We start from the raw sequence: 20,634 nt of genomic DNA, 5'->3' as shown, positions 1-20,634 counted from the left end.
TGAGATGTGCTAAACTTCAAGTCATTTTACGTCCTTTTCTTTCCTGCATGGTATGCTGGAAAGGCCCTACTCTGGGCTGCAGCCCGGAGCAGAGAAAGCCCCCACACACACACTGCCTGTCCGGTGATTAGAGTTCTTCAAGTTGTGTCCAAAACTAAAAGTCATTGCCAACTGGATTTTCCTGCTGAATCAATATTTTGCATATAGCACAGACTGCATTTTAACAAACAAGAGACCCCTGGCTTTTACTCCTGCCCTGCCTGGATGCTGACAGGATTCCTAGAAGGAACTATAGAGGCCCTTAGATGGTGTGCCAACTTCAAACATAGAGGCAATTAGAATTGTCATGGCTCAATTTTCTCCCAAGTGAATTCTGATACTTCTCTTTTTCAAAAGTGCTTTTATTTCTATTTTTAACTGACACATTGTTAAGCGCATGCATGAAATGTAAAAGGCACTTATATTCCTTCCTTTAGCCCTTAGTGTTCACACAGTGTGGGTGGAGAAGGCCTACTGAAGCAAGGCACACGCTCTGTGGCACCTCAGCAAGGGAGGTTAAATTAATAGTCGTCATAGTTGACGCTGGCTCCATGCCTAAAGCTTTCCGGGCTGCGGGGACCAATGGCTGCATCTTCATCGTAATGACGGTGATAGTAGTCACCATAGTAGTCATGTCCATTTCGATTTCTGTTTAGCCAATAGTTGACATCATCTTCAAATTTCTGGAAGAGAAGAGAATGATGAAGGATGGATTTAAAGACACACACTCCCCTAAAAACACATGGAAAACATAACTTTTCTCTAAGTGGCTTTTCTTCAGTGATTGACAACCAGTGTTATGACAGCTGCTTGTGATAATATTTTGTTCACAGGTCAATTCAACCTTAGGATACCAGGTGAGCTACCTCCCCAAAGGAATCTATGCCTGTACTTGTGATAATCTCTACCATGCCAATTCTTTATCCACCATACGCCTGAGCTTTTTTCTCTTTATAAGGTAAATAAAACACGTGTCTGTCAAATGTGGTAAGAACTTGGCTGACCTTGAGGCATCGTCCACATTATTATGGCAGATGCCTTATCCTCCTGGCCTATTCCTGTGCCTGGCCCATCATATGAATCAAATCAACTATTGGCACCTTAAGCTCTGGGGCATAGCATCTGGGACACCTCAGGGGGTGTGCACAATTGTGTTCCTGGTTTGCATGTGCATGGGCACAAATGTTCACTGTGTAAGACTGTGAAATGGGAAATGGGTGTCAGGCCTTGGGCAGGCACCAGAGGATACCCAAAGCAAGATAAGGAGTCTGGGCTTCAAAGAAATCTGGAGTCTATTGGAGATAATTATGAAAGGAGACAGCTACTGTTCATAAAAATAAAAAGACAAAGAGAAGGACCAGCGATTAGTAGGACCTCTTCTAGCAACTGCTCTTTGCTGTGGATTGCCTTTTCACAGGGGAGAAGAATATTCCTGCAGTGATGGTGAGTGTGCAAGATGAATTTCGATGACATCTTGCACGCGTTGATCTAGTGTGAGGATGTGACATTGAGGACATAGCAAAGACAGATTGGAAATAGGAGCATGCTGGCTGTGGCTGTGGCTGTGACACCCTGCACCAGAACACCACTGAGACTGGGAGAAAAATACAGATTCACTGGCACCATGCCAGCCTCCTGGGCTGACTTTCCTAGTGGTTGGGTCTCAGGAATCTATTTTCGTTTTAGCAGGATGGCCAGGGAACACTAAATATGGACCAATTCCAACTTGCATTTTTTTTTTAATCTTTGTATCAGGATAATGTGAAGGCAATGTGCATTCAGTAGGAACCACTGTGGATTCTGGATTTGGATCTTTTCCCAGGCCAGTGCTGTGTGGGATGAGCCCCTCCAGGGTGCTGCAGTGAGTCGGGGCTCCCAGGTGGCCCCTGATGATGGGTCTGAGCTAGGAGGGTGGTAAGGTAGTTTTACTGGAGACATTTTAGTTGGTAGTGACTCCAACTTACCATAGGCTGAGGACCTTGTGAGGCTGGGAACCCTAGGCTGGACCATACCCTGGGGCGCTGGAGACCAATGGCCACCCACTTTGGGTTAGTGATAGGCCCCTCCTGGGCCGCTGATTCTGATTCCTCATCTGTTTGCTGCCCAAGATCCTCATCTTCAGAGCCACTCCAAAATCTCTTCCCCAAGGAAGCAGGTACTTTTACCTCCCTGTGTCTTTAGCCTAGACTTTTCTCAATGCTACATTTTGGGGGTCAGAGGAAATTAATCTTACTGCCTCTGTTTTCCTGTTTAATAAGGCTTGAGGTTTTGGCTTCAAATGTGTTATTTTAAAACTGCTTTAAGAATTTTTTATGAGTATAAAAATAAGACAGGTTCAGATTTGAACATTCAAGGGCCAAGATAAAGAGGGATAGTGCCATTCCAGTGTCAAAGACCACCACTCCACTCACGGCATTTGAATATAGTTTCTTGTGATTTTTTTTTTCTTTTTGGTTTTTTGAGATAGGGTTTCTCTGTGTAGCTTTGCGCCTTTCCTGGATCTTGCTCTGCAGACCAGGCTGGCCTCGAACTCACAAATCCGCCTGACTCTGCCTCCCAAGTGCTGGGATTACAGGCGTGTGCCACCACCACCCAGCTTCTTGTGATCTTTTTATGCAAGCTTAATCATTACAGCCTTCTTCAATCCTCACCTTTTATTGGTTTTGTTACCATACATTATATTTTAGTAATTTACCCATGTTAAAATTTTTAACTATTTAATGGTAGTTATCAAAGAGATAAGACCACTAAAAGATTATATGTTATTTTCATCTACCAAATAAATAAAATATATGCACTTAAATGTCCCAAACACAAGATGCTGCCAATGACTCTAGAACATGGGTACTCCCCCTCAGGACTTCTGGGGATGTGTAACTGTACTATCATAAGGACCCTTCACTGTGAGTTTCCTAGTAACTCCACCAGGCAGAATATGGACCTAAGGAAGTTGACACATAGCAATGTCCCTTGAGTTGGGGAAATTGTTAAAGAGAGTCCTTTCTTTAAGTACTTTGAGTCACGTCTGACATCGAGTTTGGCTTAAGTAGGTGGCTACTTGCACAGCAAAAGAAGACTTATTTTTATGTAGCAAAGGGACATTTAGGGACTGACAGATATATGCAGAAGCTGGGAATGGGAAGGAAAGGATGCTGCAGCCACATGCTTCATTCCGTACTACGTTAGAAAGGAAGCTTTCCTACCCAGCACAGAATGTGTCTGTTTAGGAAAACATGTTCAGCTAGCTGGTGGCTGATGTTCCCTGGGAGGCAGGCTAAGCGGTCTACCCTGGACGCCTCAGTCACTCTGCAGACAGTCTCCAGCGAGTCTAGCTAGAGTGCCTGACCTGCTGCCTTCTTACCTGTTCCTGTAGCCAAGATGACAATATGTGCCTTTGAACAGTCTCCTCTGTTAACTTACCAACGTTGCCCACTGGTGCTGCCCCACCCACACGAGCTGCGGAAATTTCCCCTAACCATCTGCAAGAACCACCTCTCTGTAAAAGTCATTTTAAGTCTCTTCTCATGATCTTCCGGAGTCCGTATACCCATCTTGTAGCTTCAGCCATTTCTGGGCAAAGATGACCATGTTTATGTGAATTGTTTGGAGGATGTCCAGGTGGAACTGGACAGAAGGGCTGGAGGCATTTCTGGAAAAGGAGCTTCATCAGGAATCTGAGATGCAGCTATCTGGCTCATAGATTGCCTGGACTCCTTCTCCCCCATGGCTGGCTAGCCTGCAGTGTAGAGTGGGCTCAGACATTCAGAATAAAAACTGCTGTGACTTGGCTATGGTTTGTGCACTCCTAAGGTTCATTGCTAGAAGCTTGGCCCCCATTGGGGCATTGCTGAAGAGCTGGGAGCTTTAAGAGATGAGGCCCTGGTGCAAAGTAATCAGGTCATGAGGGCTTTACCTTTTGGAAGGCTGTGGCCTCTCAGAGTGGGTGAGTTTTCTCAAAAGTTGGCAATCATAAAGCAAAGTCAGTGGGTTTCCTGATGCACACCTATAAACATCAGCATTTGGGAGTTCAAGGTCTGCCTTGGCTACATAGTGAGTTTGAGGAAAGGCTAGGCTATATGAGACCCTGTCTCAATAAATGAATGAATGAATGAATGAATGAATGGATACAGACAAATGAATAAAGAAAATTCAGGCTTCCTTCTTGGTTTATATATGACTGTTTCTTAACACATGCTCCTGCTATTGTGACACTCTTTGCCATGATATTCTCACTACAGCCAGTATACAGTGACTTCATATTCTTAGACCTTCAGAACCACAAGCTGAAAATGAACTCTTAAAAGTTCTTCACCTCAGACATTTTGATAGAGCAACAGAAAACAGACTAAACTAAGAATCAACGCTTAACTTCCCAGGTCCTCTTCCCAGGCCAGGCCTCTGTCTCCCACAGCCCACCCTGTAGTGTCCAGGCCTGGCCCCTACCCCAGGAGGAAAGTATACCCACCGCCTCATCAAAGCCCATGTACAGGAACTGCTGGTACCACTGCTGCACCTCAGGCCGAGTGCGGTCCCACAGCTGCCTCTTGGCACGCTTCAGGCCACCCAGGAATTCCTTTGCTGTGTGCTCAGACACAGCCACATTGGTCTTGGCCGGGGCAGGTTCTGAAAAGATTAGTGTCCAAAAGACAAACAAGGATTTCTGTTTTGAAAATAATATTCTCTTTACTATTGGAATTTTTCTTCCTGAGTTTTTAAAGTTTTTTTTTTTTTAAATTTTATATGTATGGGTGTTTTGTCTGCATGTGTATCTGTGCACCATGCATAGGCAGTGCCCCCAAAGGCCAGAAGAGGGCACCAGACCCTCTGAACTAGAGTTGTAGACGGTTGTGAACCACCAGGTGGGTGGTGGGAATCAAACCCTGACCCTCTAAAACAACAACCAGTGCTCTCAACTATTGAGCGTTTCTCCAGCCCCAGGCTATTATTAGAATTTTAATGTGGTTTAACTACTTCTGTGTTTTGAGCTGACACATAGTAAATTGTACATATTTATGTTATACACACGCAAGGATCAAACGGGATTAACTGGCATTTCCCTCGCCTGAAATGTTTATCATTTCTTCATGCTGGGAAGCTTTCAGGTCTTTTCTAGTTCATAAAATGTGTGGCGGATGGCTCGGAGCTGCAGCCACCCTGCTGTGATGCAGCACATTATAGAACTTACTCTCCTGTGCCTGCTTGTTATCCAACATCCCCACTCTGCTACCTCTTTAGGCCCCACTGTAAGCTACCAGGGAGAAGCAGGAGTGAGTAATGATCACACGGGAAACGTGGCTCACGTTTTCTAATCTCTGTGACACCCAGTTTTATAGAAGGAGATGAAGAGAGGAGAAAGGCTGTTCACTAGACAGCACCATGGATCCATTTGACCTAACTGATAACAGTTGACTGAGCGCCCACAGTTTGTGATTTCCAGAATGTTTTACTTCTATGTCTCCTTGTTGCTGTCTACCACTTAAGTGGGGAGTTTTCTTTTTTCTTTTTCCAGTAGAAGTTAGTAATAGAAAAGATTCCCCATTGGGAATGCCTCTTCCTAATAGCTGATTGGATAGGCAGAGTACTAACAATGCTACTCTGTAACTACCCCACCAGGTAGGGTTTGTGTCCCCAGCTTGGATGTGTTTCAATAGTCTAAAATAATCAGCACTTGATTAACATGGTCCCACTGTTTCTGAGTCCACACTGACAACTTTCAGAAAAGCAACTGACAAACATTTACTGGCAATGGTATTTATCTAGCAGAATGCCACACCACATACCCACAGAATGAGTCCTTCAGATCTGCAAGCCTTTTACAGAGCAGACACTTTCTGATATTCCAAGCACAAGAACTCTGGGGACCCATTTGCCACTGCCATTCCATTCCTTGCAGTTAGGCGTGAACACACCCTTTACCCACTTGAGGACGACTCACCTTCTCGTTTCTGGAGCATTCGTTTGAGTTTGTTTCCACTTATGCCACCTACATAACCAAAACAGAAAGTGGTTTCAGAGCCCATCACTCCTGGAATTATTGTACTTTGTTGAGTGCAAAAATCAGAGTTGGAAATAAGAACCTCGGACCCCTGCACTGAGTTAACAGATCTGTATTAAAGTATCTAAATAGATTTTTGAATAGTTGCCACACAAGAAAAACAATACAAGGTGTCTGGGCCTAATACTGATGCCAGTGGCCATGTATGATAGGAACAATGCTTCTCAAGCTGCTCCTTTGGAACACAGCATTGTAGTTACAGTCCTGATGCCTTACCATGAGGGTAGCTGCTTATCACATGCATCACCCAGCAAACATTATCCTCATGATGTAATAGGTCCTATAGTGCCCCTGTGTTCATAATCCCTTGGGAATAACCCCTTGGGAATTTTAGAGGTAAGCTTGTTTGTATGCAGGGTCTTTGTAGTGGTTTGAACAAAAATGGCCCCCATAGGCTCACAGGGAGTGGTATCATTAGGAGGTGTGACCATGTTGGAGTGGCTGTGGCTTTATTGGAGGAAGTTTGTCACTGTGGAGGCAGGCTTTAAAGTCTCAGATGCTCAAGCCAGGCCCAGTGTGGCACTCTCTCCTTGCTGTCTGCCGATCTAGATGTAAAAATCTCAGCTCCTTCTCCAGCACCATGTCTGCCTGCATGCTGTCATGCTTCCTACCAAGATGATAATGGACTAAGCCTCTGAACTGTAAGTCAGCCCCAATGAAATATTTTCCTTCGTAAGAGTTGCTGTGGTCATGGTGCGTCTTCACAACAATAGAAACTCCAACTAAGACAACTTTTGCAAGTGTGATTTGTTAAGGATCTTAAAATGGTTTCACACTGGACTCAGGAGAGACTCTACATTGCATAATGCAGATACATACAGTCTGGAAAGCCTCATGAGACAGAACCAGGCAGAGATGAGGCTTGTATAGCAAGCTTGGGAACATGCCACTCGTGGGTCTTGAAAATAGCTACACACTTTTTGCAACTTGCTCTGATTGTTCTCCATTCAAGCTTTATTGGGGGGGGGGTGGGACACTGACTGTAAATATACTCAGTCTTAAAAGAGTAAAACTAATTGGCCTGCTAAGTTGGTGGGAAATAAAGCGTCTAGCCTGAAAGAACACCCTCCATTCACTGAGCTGGTCCCTAAGAGTTGCACACAGGCCTGATCTCATGAAGGGTGGACCCAATGCTCCCGGGGAAAACACCCCCAGCGTGCTAAGTAGGAAACAGAGCATCTACTGGGGGTCTGGAACTGCCAAGGGGACTCATGATGGAGAAAGGCACATCATGGTAGTAGTGCTGTTTTCCCAGCAGGGTTCTTAACCTCTCAGTCCAGGGTTTCTGGGAAAAGGATGAACTTGTGCTTACATCTGCAAAAATGGCCTGAACAAGAATAAGAACTTGCTTTGAGTACACACCCACAAGTGGTGTAAATAGGTCATATAATAATAGTTCTATTTCTAGTTTTCTGAGAAACGTCCACACTGATTTCCAGAGCAGCTGTACTGATTTCCATTCCCACCAGTCAGTAGCAAATAAAGATTCCTGCTTCCTTACATCCTGCCCTGCATGCCCTACCATGTCTTCTCTCAATGACGGCCATTCTCACTGAGGTGGGATGGAACTACTTCCGTGTTCATTGGTAGTTCCCTCATGGATAAGGAGGGTGAATGTACTTTTGAAATGCACCAAGATACTTGCACACTCACATTTATTGCTACATGATTCATAATAGCTGAGAAAGAGAACCAGCCTAGATACCCAATCTCAAGTAAATGGGTAAAAAAAACTGGTATAGAAACACAATGGAATGTTATGCAACCATAAAGAAAAATTAAATCACCTCATTTTCTGAAAAAAAAAAAAAGTCTTATCTTCAGATAAGACTGGAGATCATTAATGCTAAGTACAATAAGCCAGATTGTGTATTCTGGTTTGATTCCTTTTGCAATGATAAAACACTATGTCCAAAAGAAACTTAGGGAGGAAAGGGTTTATTTGGCTTACATTTCCAGTTCACATTTCATCACTAAGGGAAATCAACAGTCAGGGTAAGAACCTGAAGGCAGGAACCATGGAGGAACACCATTTGCTGGCTCACTCTCTGGCTTGCTCACTCAGGGTTGTGCTCAGCTAGCTTGGTTATACAGCCCAGAACCACCTGCGTAGGAAATGTCACTGCTCAGGATGGACTGGACCCTCCTATGTTCATTATTAATCAAGATAATACATCACAGACACGACCTCAGTGCAAGCTGATAAAGACGATTGAGACTCTACTTTTCAGTGATTCTAGGCTGTGCCACACTGACAGTTAATGCTAACCAGGACACTGAAAGGACAAATACCACACTCTTTCTCATGCAGATCTCAAATGTTAGTGTGTGTGTGTGTGTGTGTGTGTGTGTGTGTGTGTGTGTGAGAGAGAGAGAGAGAGAGAGAGAGAGAGAGAGAGAGAGAGAGAGATACATGCATGTATACAGATTGGGTGTAAGTCATAAAGCTAGAGAGGGGACCATGAGAGGGCAGGAAGAAAATTTAAAAGGTGGAAGGGTACTTGTCTTAGTTACTTTTTTATTGCTGGGACTAAATACCATGACCATGGCAACTTAGAAACGAAATCATTTGGTGGAGCTGACAGTTTCAGAGAGTGAGTCTGTGGCCATCATGGCAGGGAGCATGGCAGCAGGCAGGAAGGCATGGTGTTGGAGCACTAGTTGGGAGCTCACATCTAATGCTCAAGCAAGAGGCAGAATAAAAGAACTTACTGGGAATACCCTGGGCTTTTGAAACCTCAAAGCCCACCCTCAGTGATACACCTCCTTCAACAAGGCCACACTTCCTAATCCTCCCCATATGTGGGAGTTTTCTAGCGAGAGCTGAGCTTCCTTTACACAGCAGGGCTGCATTAGGGGATGACTTGACCACGTGCATGGTCACCAGGTTTCTGGGATGGTCTGCATTTGGCTGTGTTGGGGGGAAGTCTTTTGTGCCACCCCTTGGCATTCCTTTAAAAGCCCTTTGGTATAGACAGAAGGGGCTGGTGGGTTTTGACTCAGGCTTTGCCGAGTTAGCCTGTGCTTATATCTGTCTCTCTCCTCCATATTTCTATCTACATATTCCTCATTTCTCCCTGCTCGAGAGTACCCCGGGGGAAAAAGAGGGAGCTGGTCTTCCTCACCCAAACAGTTCTCCCAACTGGGGACCAAGCATTCAAACATATGAGCCTATGATAGTCATTCTCATCCAAACCACCACTATAATAGAAGATGTATCTTGTGATAAGGAAGTAGGAAGGGGTTGACTGCAGAGTGGAAGGATAGGGTTGGGGTAGGGAAAGAACAGGAGAAGAGGACCAAAGTATGTAAGAAATGGGCATAATGAAACCCATTACTCTATTTAATTTCAATACTAAAAAAGAAAAAGAAAACAAAGAATGTTTATTTGGGGTTCTGAGTGTAGCTCAGTGAACATTCATTCAGCATGATGAGTCCTGGGATCAATCCTCAGCGCTGCAAAACAACTAAAAATCTGTACTGTGTTTGTCAATAACACATTATAAGGCTGGAAAAAGACTTTTTTTAGTAAGAACTCTTGCATAAATGATTTACTATGTTATTGAGGAGGGGGAAAAAGTCAATATTCAAAGCCAAGAGTCAGCACCTGGTTGTTCTACTGGGGTGTACCTGTGATTGTGTGTGTGTGTGTGTGTGTGTGTGTGTGTGTGTGTGTGTGTGTGTTTGAATCTGTGTGGTTGTCTGTGTGGTTTTGTGTGTGTGTGGCTGTGTGTATATGGTTCTGTGTATGTGTGGTTCTGTGTGTGTGTGTAGCTGTGTGTTTGTATCTGTGTGGTTGTCTGTGTGGTTTTGTGTGTGTATATGGTTCTGTGTATGCATAGTTCTGTGTGTGTGTGGCTGTGTGTGTGTGTGTGTGTGTGTGTGTGTGTGTGTGTATGCTAGTGCACCTAATGCTCACCTCGTTTCTGGGTACACATTACTCACACTATGCACAATCCACGCACGGAGCCTCACCTCCTAGCCTCCTTTAGCATGGATATGAATGTTGCCTGCTGACTGCCAGTATAGCAGTACCATCTAGAGCAATTGTTTTCAACCTTCCTAAGGCTGTGACCCTTTAATACAGTTCTTCATGTTGCAGTGACCTCCAACCATAAAATTATTTTGTTGATACTTCATAACTGTAATTTTTCTTCTGTTATGAATCATAATGTAAATATCTAGTATGCAGCATTTCTGATATGAGACCCCCAATAGGGACATGAACCACAGGTTGAGAACCACTGATCTAAAGGGCCTAGCCCATGTTCTGGGATGGAGTAGAGAAAATGCTAGAACTTACTCAAGTGCCTCCCCAATGGTCTTATGGGTGTGGTGGCAACACTTTCTGGGCTGTTCTAGGACAGTCTTGGTTTACAACACCTCTTTTCATTTTCAGAAATGCCCCAGCTTGGAGGCTAATGTATGACCATCCTAATTTTAGAGAATGATAGCCTGGAAACACCTTGAGAAGAATCTGTAGGGATGAGGGACAGATGTCAGGATAACATAGTGTCCTAACGTCTAGCTCAGGGGAGCTGGTATATAGTGGGCAGGGAGCTAAGGAGTTGGTATAGCAGGCATCAGAGTAGAGTGGCCTCTGTGGTCTGCGTGCAGGTTGCCTCTGGTGATGTGGTTGTTTCAAAACAGCAACTGTGTCCAGTGCAGTCATAACAGACAGCATCTATCAAGAAATAACTGTCCCCTCTCCGCTTTGTCACTGTTCTGGTCAGGGCCACTTCTCTGCAGTTGGGGAAGGTCGCTGGGAACCCAGAGAAAGGAAACCCTCTGCTTCCTGCTTGTGCTTTGAAATGTTCCTTCTCAGCTCTTCCTGCAGCCATGCCTTCAATGTTCCACCACTGACTCTAACCCTCTGTACCTGTAAGCTCTGGACGTTTTATTTTATAAGTTCTCTTGCTCATTTATCATAGCAACAGAAAAGTGACTAAGGTAGAGAGTAATATTTCCAATGCCTGGGGCCACCAGGTGAGGATGGGGCGATCGGCCGCGGAAGATTCCCCATTGAGAATCACTTGAGGCATCGGAATGTCAAGCAACACCATTGAGGCCTGGCTGGGCTGCTGGAGAGATGATGACGTAAACAGATAAGGTGGGACTGATGCTGAATGCTGTCCTTCCCTCCCCACCTGAAAAGCCAGTGAGGAAATCTATGAAATTACTTGCCAAGGCACACGGGTACATTCTCGACTCTAACATTAGCGTTCATGAATATCTTAACATTTGTCAGTCTTTAACAAGTCACAGGGGCAGCAGGCACGGAATTAAGCACCACCCTCCATCTGTTTGTCTTCTGTGGTAGTGCTTAACAATTAATGAATGAGCTGTGGCCCTGATGCTGAAAAGAGGCGCGATAGTGCAAAGCCTGCAATTTCTTGCAAGTGTGAGTCCTATCTGCTTCGGGAGCGAAGGCTCCACCAGGGTGAATCTCAGCTGTGCAAACTGAAAGCCTTGGAAAGGTCCCATGCCATGAATTATGAATGCCGTGGTTACACCAACCTCTGTACCCTAGGCTATATATTAATACATATAATTGGACACCACACTAAGTCGGCTTGAGGAAAGGAGTAAAGGACAAAAGAAAAACCGTGGCTCCTTTGCTACGACATCCCCAGCTGCCATTTCCAGGCGGTGATGAAAAGCAGCCATGCATGTATCAAACCTGGCTACCCGGATTTGAATGCACAGGGTACTGGGCACCTTCAGAGTCTCAAGATATCTCCTCTAAAGGTGAAAACTCCTAACAAGCAGATCAAGAGGGGAGGGGGCTGTGATCAGTCTCTCCAAGAAATGTGCTTGGATGTCATAAAGAGTTGTGTTTGGGGAATGGAGAGACGGCTCCTCTGTTAAGAACACTGGCTGCTCTTCCCGAGGACCCTGGTTTGATTTCTACATCTACAGGGCAGCTTGCAACCTTCTGTCTCTCCTGGTCCAGGGGTTACAACAACTCCTTCTGGCCTCCGCAGGCACTGCAGGCATGAGGTGCACAGACACACACGTAAAATAAGAGGGGGGGGGGTGTCATCTTTGAGATTCAATGTATTTTCATCTTTCATTGTAAAAAGTTCGCATTTCAGTTCAACGATTCTGATGCTGTAACTGATCCTAGTCACTCACTTCTCGGCATTAACTCAGTAAAATATGAGTGCTGAAAAGGAATGGCCTGTAGCCCGTGTTCACAAGGCTAGCTCACAAGAGCCTACATAGTGCTGAGATTCACAACAGTAATCCTTCAACTACAACAAGCTCCCCTTTATTCTCATGGTCCCTCCTGCAGTGCCCTACCTCCCCTCACCCTGGAGTTTGGTTTACTGTGCCTGCTCTGAGAAAGCAAAACTGAAGCAACAGAGAAATGGAGTGTCTTCATTTGCCTTTGGCAATGCCCAACGATATCCCTTCGTACTGGGACAAACTCCAGTCTAAGGTGCTGGGCAAATAATTTAGTCTTCCAACTACTGTTCTCTTGGCAGTAAATCTAGGGTCACGCTGCTGCCTCCCAGACTATAAACCTCAAAGGCGCTCCTATGCACAGGGTGGGGGCGAGGGGGTGGAGGTGTGGGAGTGTGGGGGGACAGGGAGGCTCATTTGTGACCTCTGAAGGGTCACACAAAAGACACCTTTGCAGTTTCAGAGTCTGTGGAGTTTTGGGTAGAAAATCCTGAGCATCCATTAAAGCGGTTCCTTTCGGGTGAGCTGCGAATGTGCTTTTAATGGAAAAAGAACTGGGGATTTTTCAGACGTTTCAGCTAATTCAGCTAAATGTAGTAAAAGAAGTTAAGCATCACTCAACTTTAAAGGCTGGCGCCTGCCCTGTCTAAAACATCAGACCCCAGCCCAGCTTTGCAGCCTGGAACACCACCAGCTCTGCTGCCCCAGGCTGCCTGGAAGGAGAAAGAGAGTAGCTTGTCCTGCCTCCACCATCCCTGAGTTAGCGCTTCTTGTAGGTCCTTCGAATCCCTATTCCATTTGTCCAAGGTTGCCCCTCAGTCGACAGTGCTCCCTTCGAAATTGATACCCTTACTGCCTGCCCAAGTGCACCATTTGGGGTTCACGCGAGTGTAAAATCTTAGACCTGTTTCCTCTATGTCTTCTCGGTCCAGTCCAGGCTAAGAGAGGGATCAAATACAGGCAAGCAGCACCCCATTTCCAACCTTCTTCCCCAGCGCCCTCAGCACTCTCCGCCAGGCATCTGCTACTCACCTGGACCCAGGCACAGCAGAATGAGCAGTGCCAGCCCGGCCAGGGCCAGGACCGAAGGCCTCGCAGATGAGGTGGCCATGGCGCCAGGGCGCAGCAAAGTGTCTGGGGGACGACCGGAGCGGGAGACCCGGACTCAGGGAAGCAGGCGCCACGAGAGAGCTCCGGGTATCCGTGCCGGGGGCGGGACCCACCAGGTGGGCAACAAGCCAGCGGGCTGCCAGCCAATCTGCAGTTCAGCGCCACCAAGGCACACTGTCCTATGGGTCTGCCGAGAAACGCTGAGAGCAGGGAGCTGCGTGGCCAAAGGGACGAGGGCAGCAAGCCAGATGCCACGCACAGACCAACAAGGCTGCACACAGGAATGCTGGCTCCCCCGCCCCACGGAGCAATTCCTCTCCCTTAGCATCCCAGGCCCTTGGCTCCAGACTCAGGCCTTGCCTTATAAAGCAGTCTTTGGAATGTCTTTAATTCCTGAGCTGTAGTTCAAGTTGGCTCCCGCAGAGCCTCGCTTTATGATATTTTGAAAAACATCTGGGTTCTGAGCTGCAGTTCAGGAAAACATCTCAACTTAAACTGCTCCAATGTAGAAGCCTTCAGGAGACCAGTGTTTTTTGCAAAGCTGTTAGCAAAGATCCTGTGTCCACTGTGCACACTCTCATTCTGGGACTTTTGAGTGGTTGGGAAAGGAGGCAGAAGACACTCACTGTCTCAGTAGCAGGCTTGATCATCAAAAGAGGCCACACAACCATCGGTGTCCTCAACATAAGCGAAGACCGGGTGGAGATGAACTTAGTGGTAAGCCCTGACCATCATGCAGAGGACCTGGGTTCTAACCCCAGCAGCAGATTCAGGGAGCAAGGACAAACTATTTTAACTAATGATTGGAAAATTGCCTTTAAATGCTTTCTCCAGTAAAACTGACCTGAGCTCAGCAGAATGCTCCATTCCTTCACAGAGACTCTCAGTTTTAAATTAAGGAGAGCTGCTTAGTCCCAGGACACTTAGGAAACCGCCTAGTCATGCAGAAGGGTTTCTCCTGCAAGCAGGGGGAAAAAAAAATCAAAGTTGAGCCAGCACAGGAAAAAAAGAGAAAGGTGAACCCGGGTGTTACGTAAATATTGATTTGGATGGCACAGATGTAAGAGACTTAGGGCCTTGCTGGTGCACGGCCGGTTGTCGGATCTAGCAGGTGTTGGGGTGAGGCCTAGCAACCTGGATGTTTTAAGGCTTTCAGGGATGCTGAGAGTGTGCCTCAGAGGGCACAGGGAGAAACTCAACTTCTGAAGCTCACCTGTCTTCTTGGCCTTCCCTTGACCTTGGGGAGGAGAATCTTTTCTCCCTCTGTAGACTGAGCACAGCGGTGAAGAGCAGGCTTTAGATTCCACCATTTTTCTGCATTCTGCACAAACATTAGATAAGTCACTTGCTTTTCTCCATGTGCACCCGTAAAGTGGAGGACACGACTGCATCTGCCCTACTGAGGTAAGAAGTCAATGTGGAGAGCCTCGTAGGCTGGGAGCAGTCAAAAACATTGGTCATCATTGTTATCATCTGGACTCTCCCTGGCCTGTGTGTCCTGTGCCCAGCGCCTTGTCTCCTGTGGTCTGCATCCCCTTCCAGGCCAGGCCAGACTCTCAGGAGCTGTTGTTCTGGAATGATGCCAATCCACCCCTACAGCCGTTGTCAGCTGGGCTTTTCAAGTGCTGCCCAGCAAGGTGTCTTTCAGAACAACACTGCAGAGACTTCTGCCTTAACTGTTGGTTCACAAATGATGCAGTGACACAGGAGCAGGGGAAATGCCCTTACCCTGTGGGGCGCCATCAGCTCAGCACTCCACAAGGAAGCTCTATGGGACACAGGACACAGGACAGAGACGTAATCTAACACAATTGTGACCTGATACCACATCATGAAAGATGGCAAGAGAGATGTGATTGTGGAATAGGCTCTGTTCCAGGATTTGCAGTTTTGTAAGTTGTAGGAAATGGTATTGGGTGACCTTCCAATGTCCTTAGCCTTTACAACAACAGCCTGGCAGATTTGTGGGTAGAAATGGTACAATGTATGAGGTTCACCCTAAAATCCTTAAAGGGCTAAAGGGATGGCTCCGAGGTTAAGGATACTTGTTCTTTTGCAGGGAACCCTAGTTCAGTTCTAGCAGAGCAGCTCATGACCACCTGTGGCTTAAGTTCCAGGGGATCCAATGCCCTCTTTTGGCTATTTAGGCACCAGACACACTTATGGTACACATGCATGCATGGACATAAAAATATACATGCACATGGAATAGATCTTTTAAAAGACTTAATAAAAATAATGATAATTACTAATTCCTTTATGAAGAAATGATGTACACCATGAACTCCCCCCCCCCACGTTGTAATGTGAATGTAGGACCTAGGTCTGCATGTATGTGTGTCCCTAAAAGCCATACATTGAAATTCTAGTTCCCCGGGTAATAGAGGTGGGTCTATAGGAGATGATGTGGTTATATCCTTATAAAAGAGCCTCCAGTGAGGTCCTATCACCATGGGACAGCTTGAGAAGGTGCCACCTATAAACTAGAAGTTAAGTTCTCTGTAGACTTTCAGCGTCCTGTTGCCTTGACCTGGGATGTGCAGGCGCTGAGAACTATGGGCTACCAACTTCTGTTGCTTGTGAGGTACCCAGTTTCAAGTCTGCTGTTATACCAGACCTAAGAGAGCAAGACACCAGACTTCTCTGGGATGCATTTACAAATATTCATTAAAGTATAGGACTTTAATGAATTTAAAGTATAGGCTACCCCATAGCCATAGAATATGCAATTGCATGCAACCCCTAGCTCACTTACCAATCTACTCTCTGTGTCTTCACAGCTTCATAGGTCTACCTGTACCAATACCACTCTTTGGGCTGGCATTCTTTCCTTGTCTTTGCTCGTCAGAACCCTACTCCACAGGCATCTGTCACTCCTTTCGCAATGGCCCCAGACATGGTGATTTAGAACCACCACACTCTTTATGCTTCCTGGTCCTGTGGGTCAGGAGTCTGAGTTGGGCTCAACCAGGTGGTTCCCCTGTTCCATGAAGTGCTGATGGAGGTCTCTTACATTGCTTGGATAGCAGAGGGACTGAGGTGAACAGCTCCATTCATCTGTCCAGTGGCATGATGGAGCTGGACTCCATTGAGGTGCCCTCATGCCTGGTGGCTTTAGGCTCCCAGAAGGAGTATTGCAAGAGCAGGTACTTCTTCAGAGGTCAAGAGAAGTAAGTGGCCATGATTGTTAAGTCTTAACCTGGAAAGGGGCACAAATCAATTCCGTTGTGTTCTATTGCTCTAAGAACCACAGGACTGATGGTCCAGTGAAGGGTCAGGGAGCTCCTTTATCAACAGCAGGATATCAAAGAGGCCACACTTCCTTTAACCTGCCATACCCACCAAGCTTCCAGACCCAGCTCAGGTGCTACCTCCTCAAGAGGCTCATCCTCCCTTCCCCCTCAGGCTGGAGCAGCCTTCCTTTTCTGGTCCCGCAAGCCTTCTGTGCCCCCTGATCCCTTCCTGCTCTACTGTAGATTTCTCTGTGTGTCTTAGTTCTCTTTTGTCCCTTGAAGCCTGATTCCCCCCAATGTCTCTCTTTAACCACGGTGCAGAGCCACATTATGACTAGCTGAAGAGTAAATGCCTGTTACCTAAGAGTGCACCAGTTCAAGACTATTCAGGTATTGGATAAATGAGATCACTTGGTATGACTCCACTTTCGGTTTTACCCATTTGATACTAGAAAAGGATGTGGGATGTACAATCATATCTCACTGCATCCAGGACTGGAGGGGGCGGGGTAAGAGCCCTGCCACAGACCTGCCCTAGCAACTGCCTAAGCCAATCCTCCAGCTTGGTGTTAAACTTTCTGCTTAGTGATGGGACCTCAAAAACCCCTTTCCTGTTGGTTAAGCCAGTTTCCACGCTGGAATTTTGAATAACTTTTGCCATTTGAACTAGCTAACTGAAGCCAAAGGTGGGGAGAGAGAAAGTTCACTTTAGTCTAAAAAAATATCGAAGCACACAAAGTCCTTATTGTAGAAGGCTCACATAAGGGTTCTGTGAATGGTACTCATGAAGAGGTGCCCAGGGCCCCACAAGCAGGCCTGGCCTTTAATGTCTGTGTCCAGGACCCCACAGGCAGATATCCTCCCTGGGTGTGTCTGTACCTGGGATCCAAGGGCCGATATGATCTCTTAGTGTCCAAACCTAGAATTCACTAACCAATGTGGTCCCTTGGTGTTTGAGTCCAGAATCTACCAGCAGTACAGCTAGTGTCTGTACTCAAGATCTCATTAGTGGACCAGGCCCCTTAGTGAGTGTGAGTGAGAATCCAGGGCCAGGAGACCTGGAGACGGTCTGTCAGCTCCAGAGAAGTAGCTCTTTTCTGTGTGAGAGTCTTTGGTGAAATAAGAAAGCCTGACAGGAGCTAGTTTCCAGTCTCTTCCACTTTAATATTCAACATTTGAACCAGAGTTCTGAAAACAGGTCGGCATGGTTTTCAGATGAGATGCAGAGTTCTCCTCACCAGGAAGCCTCATCCTGTTTTCCCTGGATGCCTCCCTCCAAGAGATGGAGGACCACAGTGGAAAACTCACATGGTTCTCTCAGTCAGACAGACAGCATGGGGCTCTGCATATTCTGTGCATAACTGTGGCTAACTCCACCACTTACAGGACATACTTCAGGGCTTCTTCAGCATCGCTGACTTGCCAACATTGCTGCTTTTGTACTTTGAGGGCTTGTATTAAGTAACATAAGGGTTTTAAAAAGCTCTTAGGTATCACAATAGTCAATGTATCACCCAGACAGCTACCAAATGGCTGACAAGTGTGGGTATCATATTCAATGTGGATATACTAGACAGAGATGACTCATCCTGGTCTGGATGGGATAGGATGGCTCAGAAGTTTGTCAGATTGGTGTACAATTAGTATGCATTGTTTATCTCTGGAAGTTCTCAGATGATATTTTTGAGTCTTGGTTGATGGTGAGTGACTAAAATGAGGAAGGTGAAGTGATAAACAACAGGAGACTTCCGTGAATTTGCTAATGCATTAGTATAATTGCCACTACTCATGGAGGGTGGGCGATGGCAACATCACTTAGATCAAGTGCATCCATACTCATCCAGGAACCCACAAGAGGCCACGGCTGTCCCTGAAGTCTAAAAGCTAATTGTTTATTCAACATGATTTCCAGTTTAAACCCCAGGTAAGACAGAGCCCCATTTATAGACAGGGACTCCCAGGGTCCAGGCTTGACTCTCACTCAGCAGTTTCCCAGCATCTGAGGATGCTGACTTTCACCTTGTGTTTCTACCTTCTAGGCAAACCTTTATCAATCCAGTCAGTATTTTTGTGTGAACCACAGACCCACACTCAATGATGCCAGTGCCTGATTGGGTTCTGTCCTTAGAGGACTGACCTTCCACTGGGAATCAATACATAAACAAAACTTGTGATTACATTTTACAAGCAGTTTGAAAGCCTTCCAAGAATGTTCATGCTAAGGACTCCAAAAGATAAGATTAGTATTGTTTTAAGAAAGAGTGACAAAGATTTATAAAACCTTTAGATGGCTTATGAAGTATCTTGGAGAGACTTCATTACTTGTAACGTGGTCTGGACTGAGACTGAAACATCTTTATCCATCTCAGACGCTGCCAAGCATCTCAGCCAGGGTATTAACACAGGAATGCTCTCTCCTGTTGGTGGTTACAATGCCATTCAGTCCAGAATGGCATATGACTTCTAAATCATTCTAAATGGCTTGGCAACTGCCTTTAGTAGATTTAGTCCTTGTTCTGTTTCTGTACCCTGTGTCCACTGAGCGCTGAGGGAGGCAGTCATTTTTCATGTCACATTTGTGGGAGCTGCCTCCTAGGGGTACACACACTGAATTACTTAAGTCACCATTTACTACCTAGCTAGTGTCTCTCATCCTTGGAGAGTTGCCTGGTAAAGAAGGAAGGGATGGGTATCCCCAGTTGCTGGAGATGCTCCAACCCCAGAGGCTGAGGAGTGTGTCACAGGGTTCTTTCTATCATCTTCTCTCTATGTGAAGGAGCAGAGGAGCCCCTGCAACAAGGCAAGAATGGCAGGTGTCTTAGGGTACAGCCACATGATGACCCTGTGTAATCACACAGCTGTCTCTCTTCCTTCTTGTAGGATGAAGCCTGAGCACCAGTCACTAACCCAGTCTGGGAAACACAAGTCCTTGGAGGGGGTCTATAGAGTCCCCCTGTTCATGCAAGAGATACCTACCTGCAGATTTACTGTCAGAAGCTGGAAAACTCTATCTAATCACAGCTACATTTTCCAGTCACATTACTGAGGTGTAACTGCAGTGTGACCAACTGTGCATTCTTAAACTATGTGACTCAATGAATGTTGGCAGCTGCAATCACCACAATTGCAGCCAGATGCTTCCATCACCCCTCAAGGGTCCCTGGTTCCCTTTGTAGTTCCCCCAACTTCGGCTTTATACCAATATAATTTATGTCTTCTGGAACCCCATCAAACAGAACCACAGTGTGTCCTCTCTTGTATTTAATATCTTTGTATATAATGTTCTTAAACTTTTCCATGCTGTATCAGTCATGCCTTCTTCTGAAATGAGATTTATTAGTGACAGCACCATATGGACAAGCACAATTGATCTATCTAGTCACCAGTTAATGCCTATATTTTGGTTTTAATGAATAAAGCAGCTGTGAATATGTGTATCCGTGTCTTCGGGTGGAGACATTTCTTCAGTGAATCCCTAAGAGGGTGGCAGCAGGATCACACAGCAGTTTTTGTTTATCTACATTTTAAACCTCTTTAATGATAATGAAGTTGTGGGTGGTATCTATTCATTCATAAATGTGTATTAATAGTTACCAGGAGAGCCACAGGGGGCAGGCAAACCAAGGAATCCCTGATTTCCCGAGCCTGACGGCTTAGCACTTCACAAACAAGAATGTTCACACACAGAAGGAAAGAGACTGCACAGAAACCCCCCATAAACCACATCTGTCCAGCCCCTCAGTGCAGGGCCCACCCTCCCCCCACTCAGTGCAGGGCCTACCCTCCCTCTACAGCATGCACGAGCTCTCAGGGTTGTTAGGGCATTTGCAGCTGAGGACACAGCTGCCTCAGAGGCAGGCTAGGCTTCTTTTCGGACACGGTGCCTCTCCTTCACCCTTATTGGAGCTAAGATACCAAAGGGGCATAAAGTCAGCTCTCCCTCATTTCCAGCCCCATCTCCAGCAACACAGTGTGTCTACAAGACTCTAAGCCCCCAGCACTGGGGTGGAC

General features: G+C 46.1%; 1 protein-coding gene across 1 annotated transcript; it reads right to left on the bottom strand.

Annotated features, from left to right (window-relative positions):
- Positions 1-401: 401 nt before the first annotated feature.
- On the bottom strand, positions 402-13,695 carry Ecrg4 (ECRG4 augurin precursor). The gene is made up of 4 exons (XM_036168232.1): positions 13,313-13,695; positions 5,975-6,022; positions 4,505-4,662; positions 402-722 (listed from the first exon to the last, which is right to left on the bottom strand). Exons 1-4 carry the CDS (start codon positions 13,389-13,391, stop codon positions 561-563), a joined length of 447 nt encoding a protein of 148 aa, XP_036024125.1. The 5' UTR covers positions 13,392-13,695; the 3' UTR covers positions 402-560.
- Positions 13,696-20,634: the final 6,939 nt, after the last annotated feature.

The sequence above is a fragment of the Onychomys torridus genome, chromosome 18, assembly GCF_903995425.1.
Source record: "Onychomys torridus chromosome 18, mOncTor1.1, whole genome shotgun sequence".
Taxonomy (NCBI): domain Eukaryota; kingdom Metazoa; phylum Chordata; class Mammalia; order Rodentia; family Cricetidae; genus Onychomys; species Onychomys torridus.
This window is presented reverse-complemented; position numbering and strand designations above follow the sequence as displayed.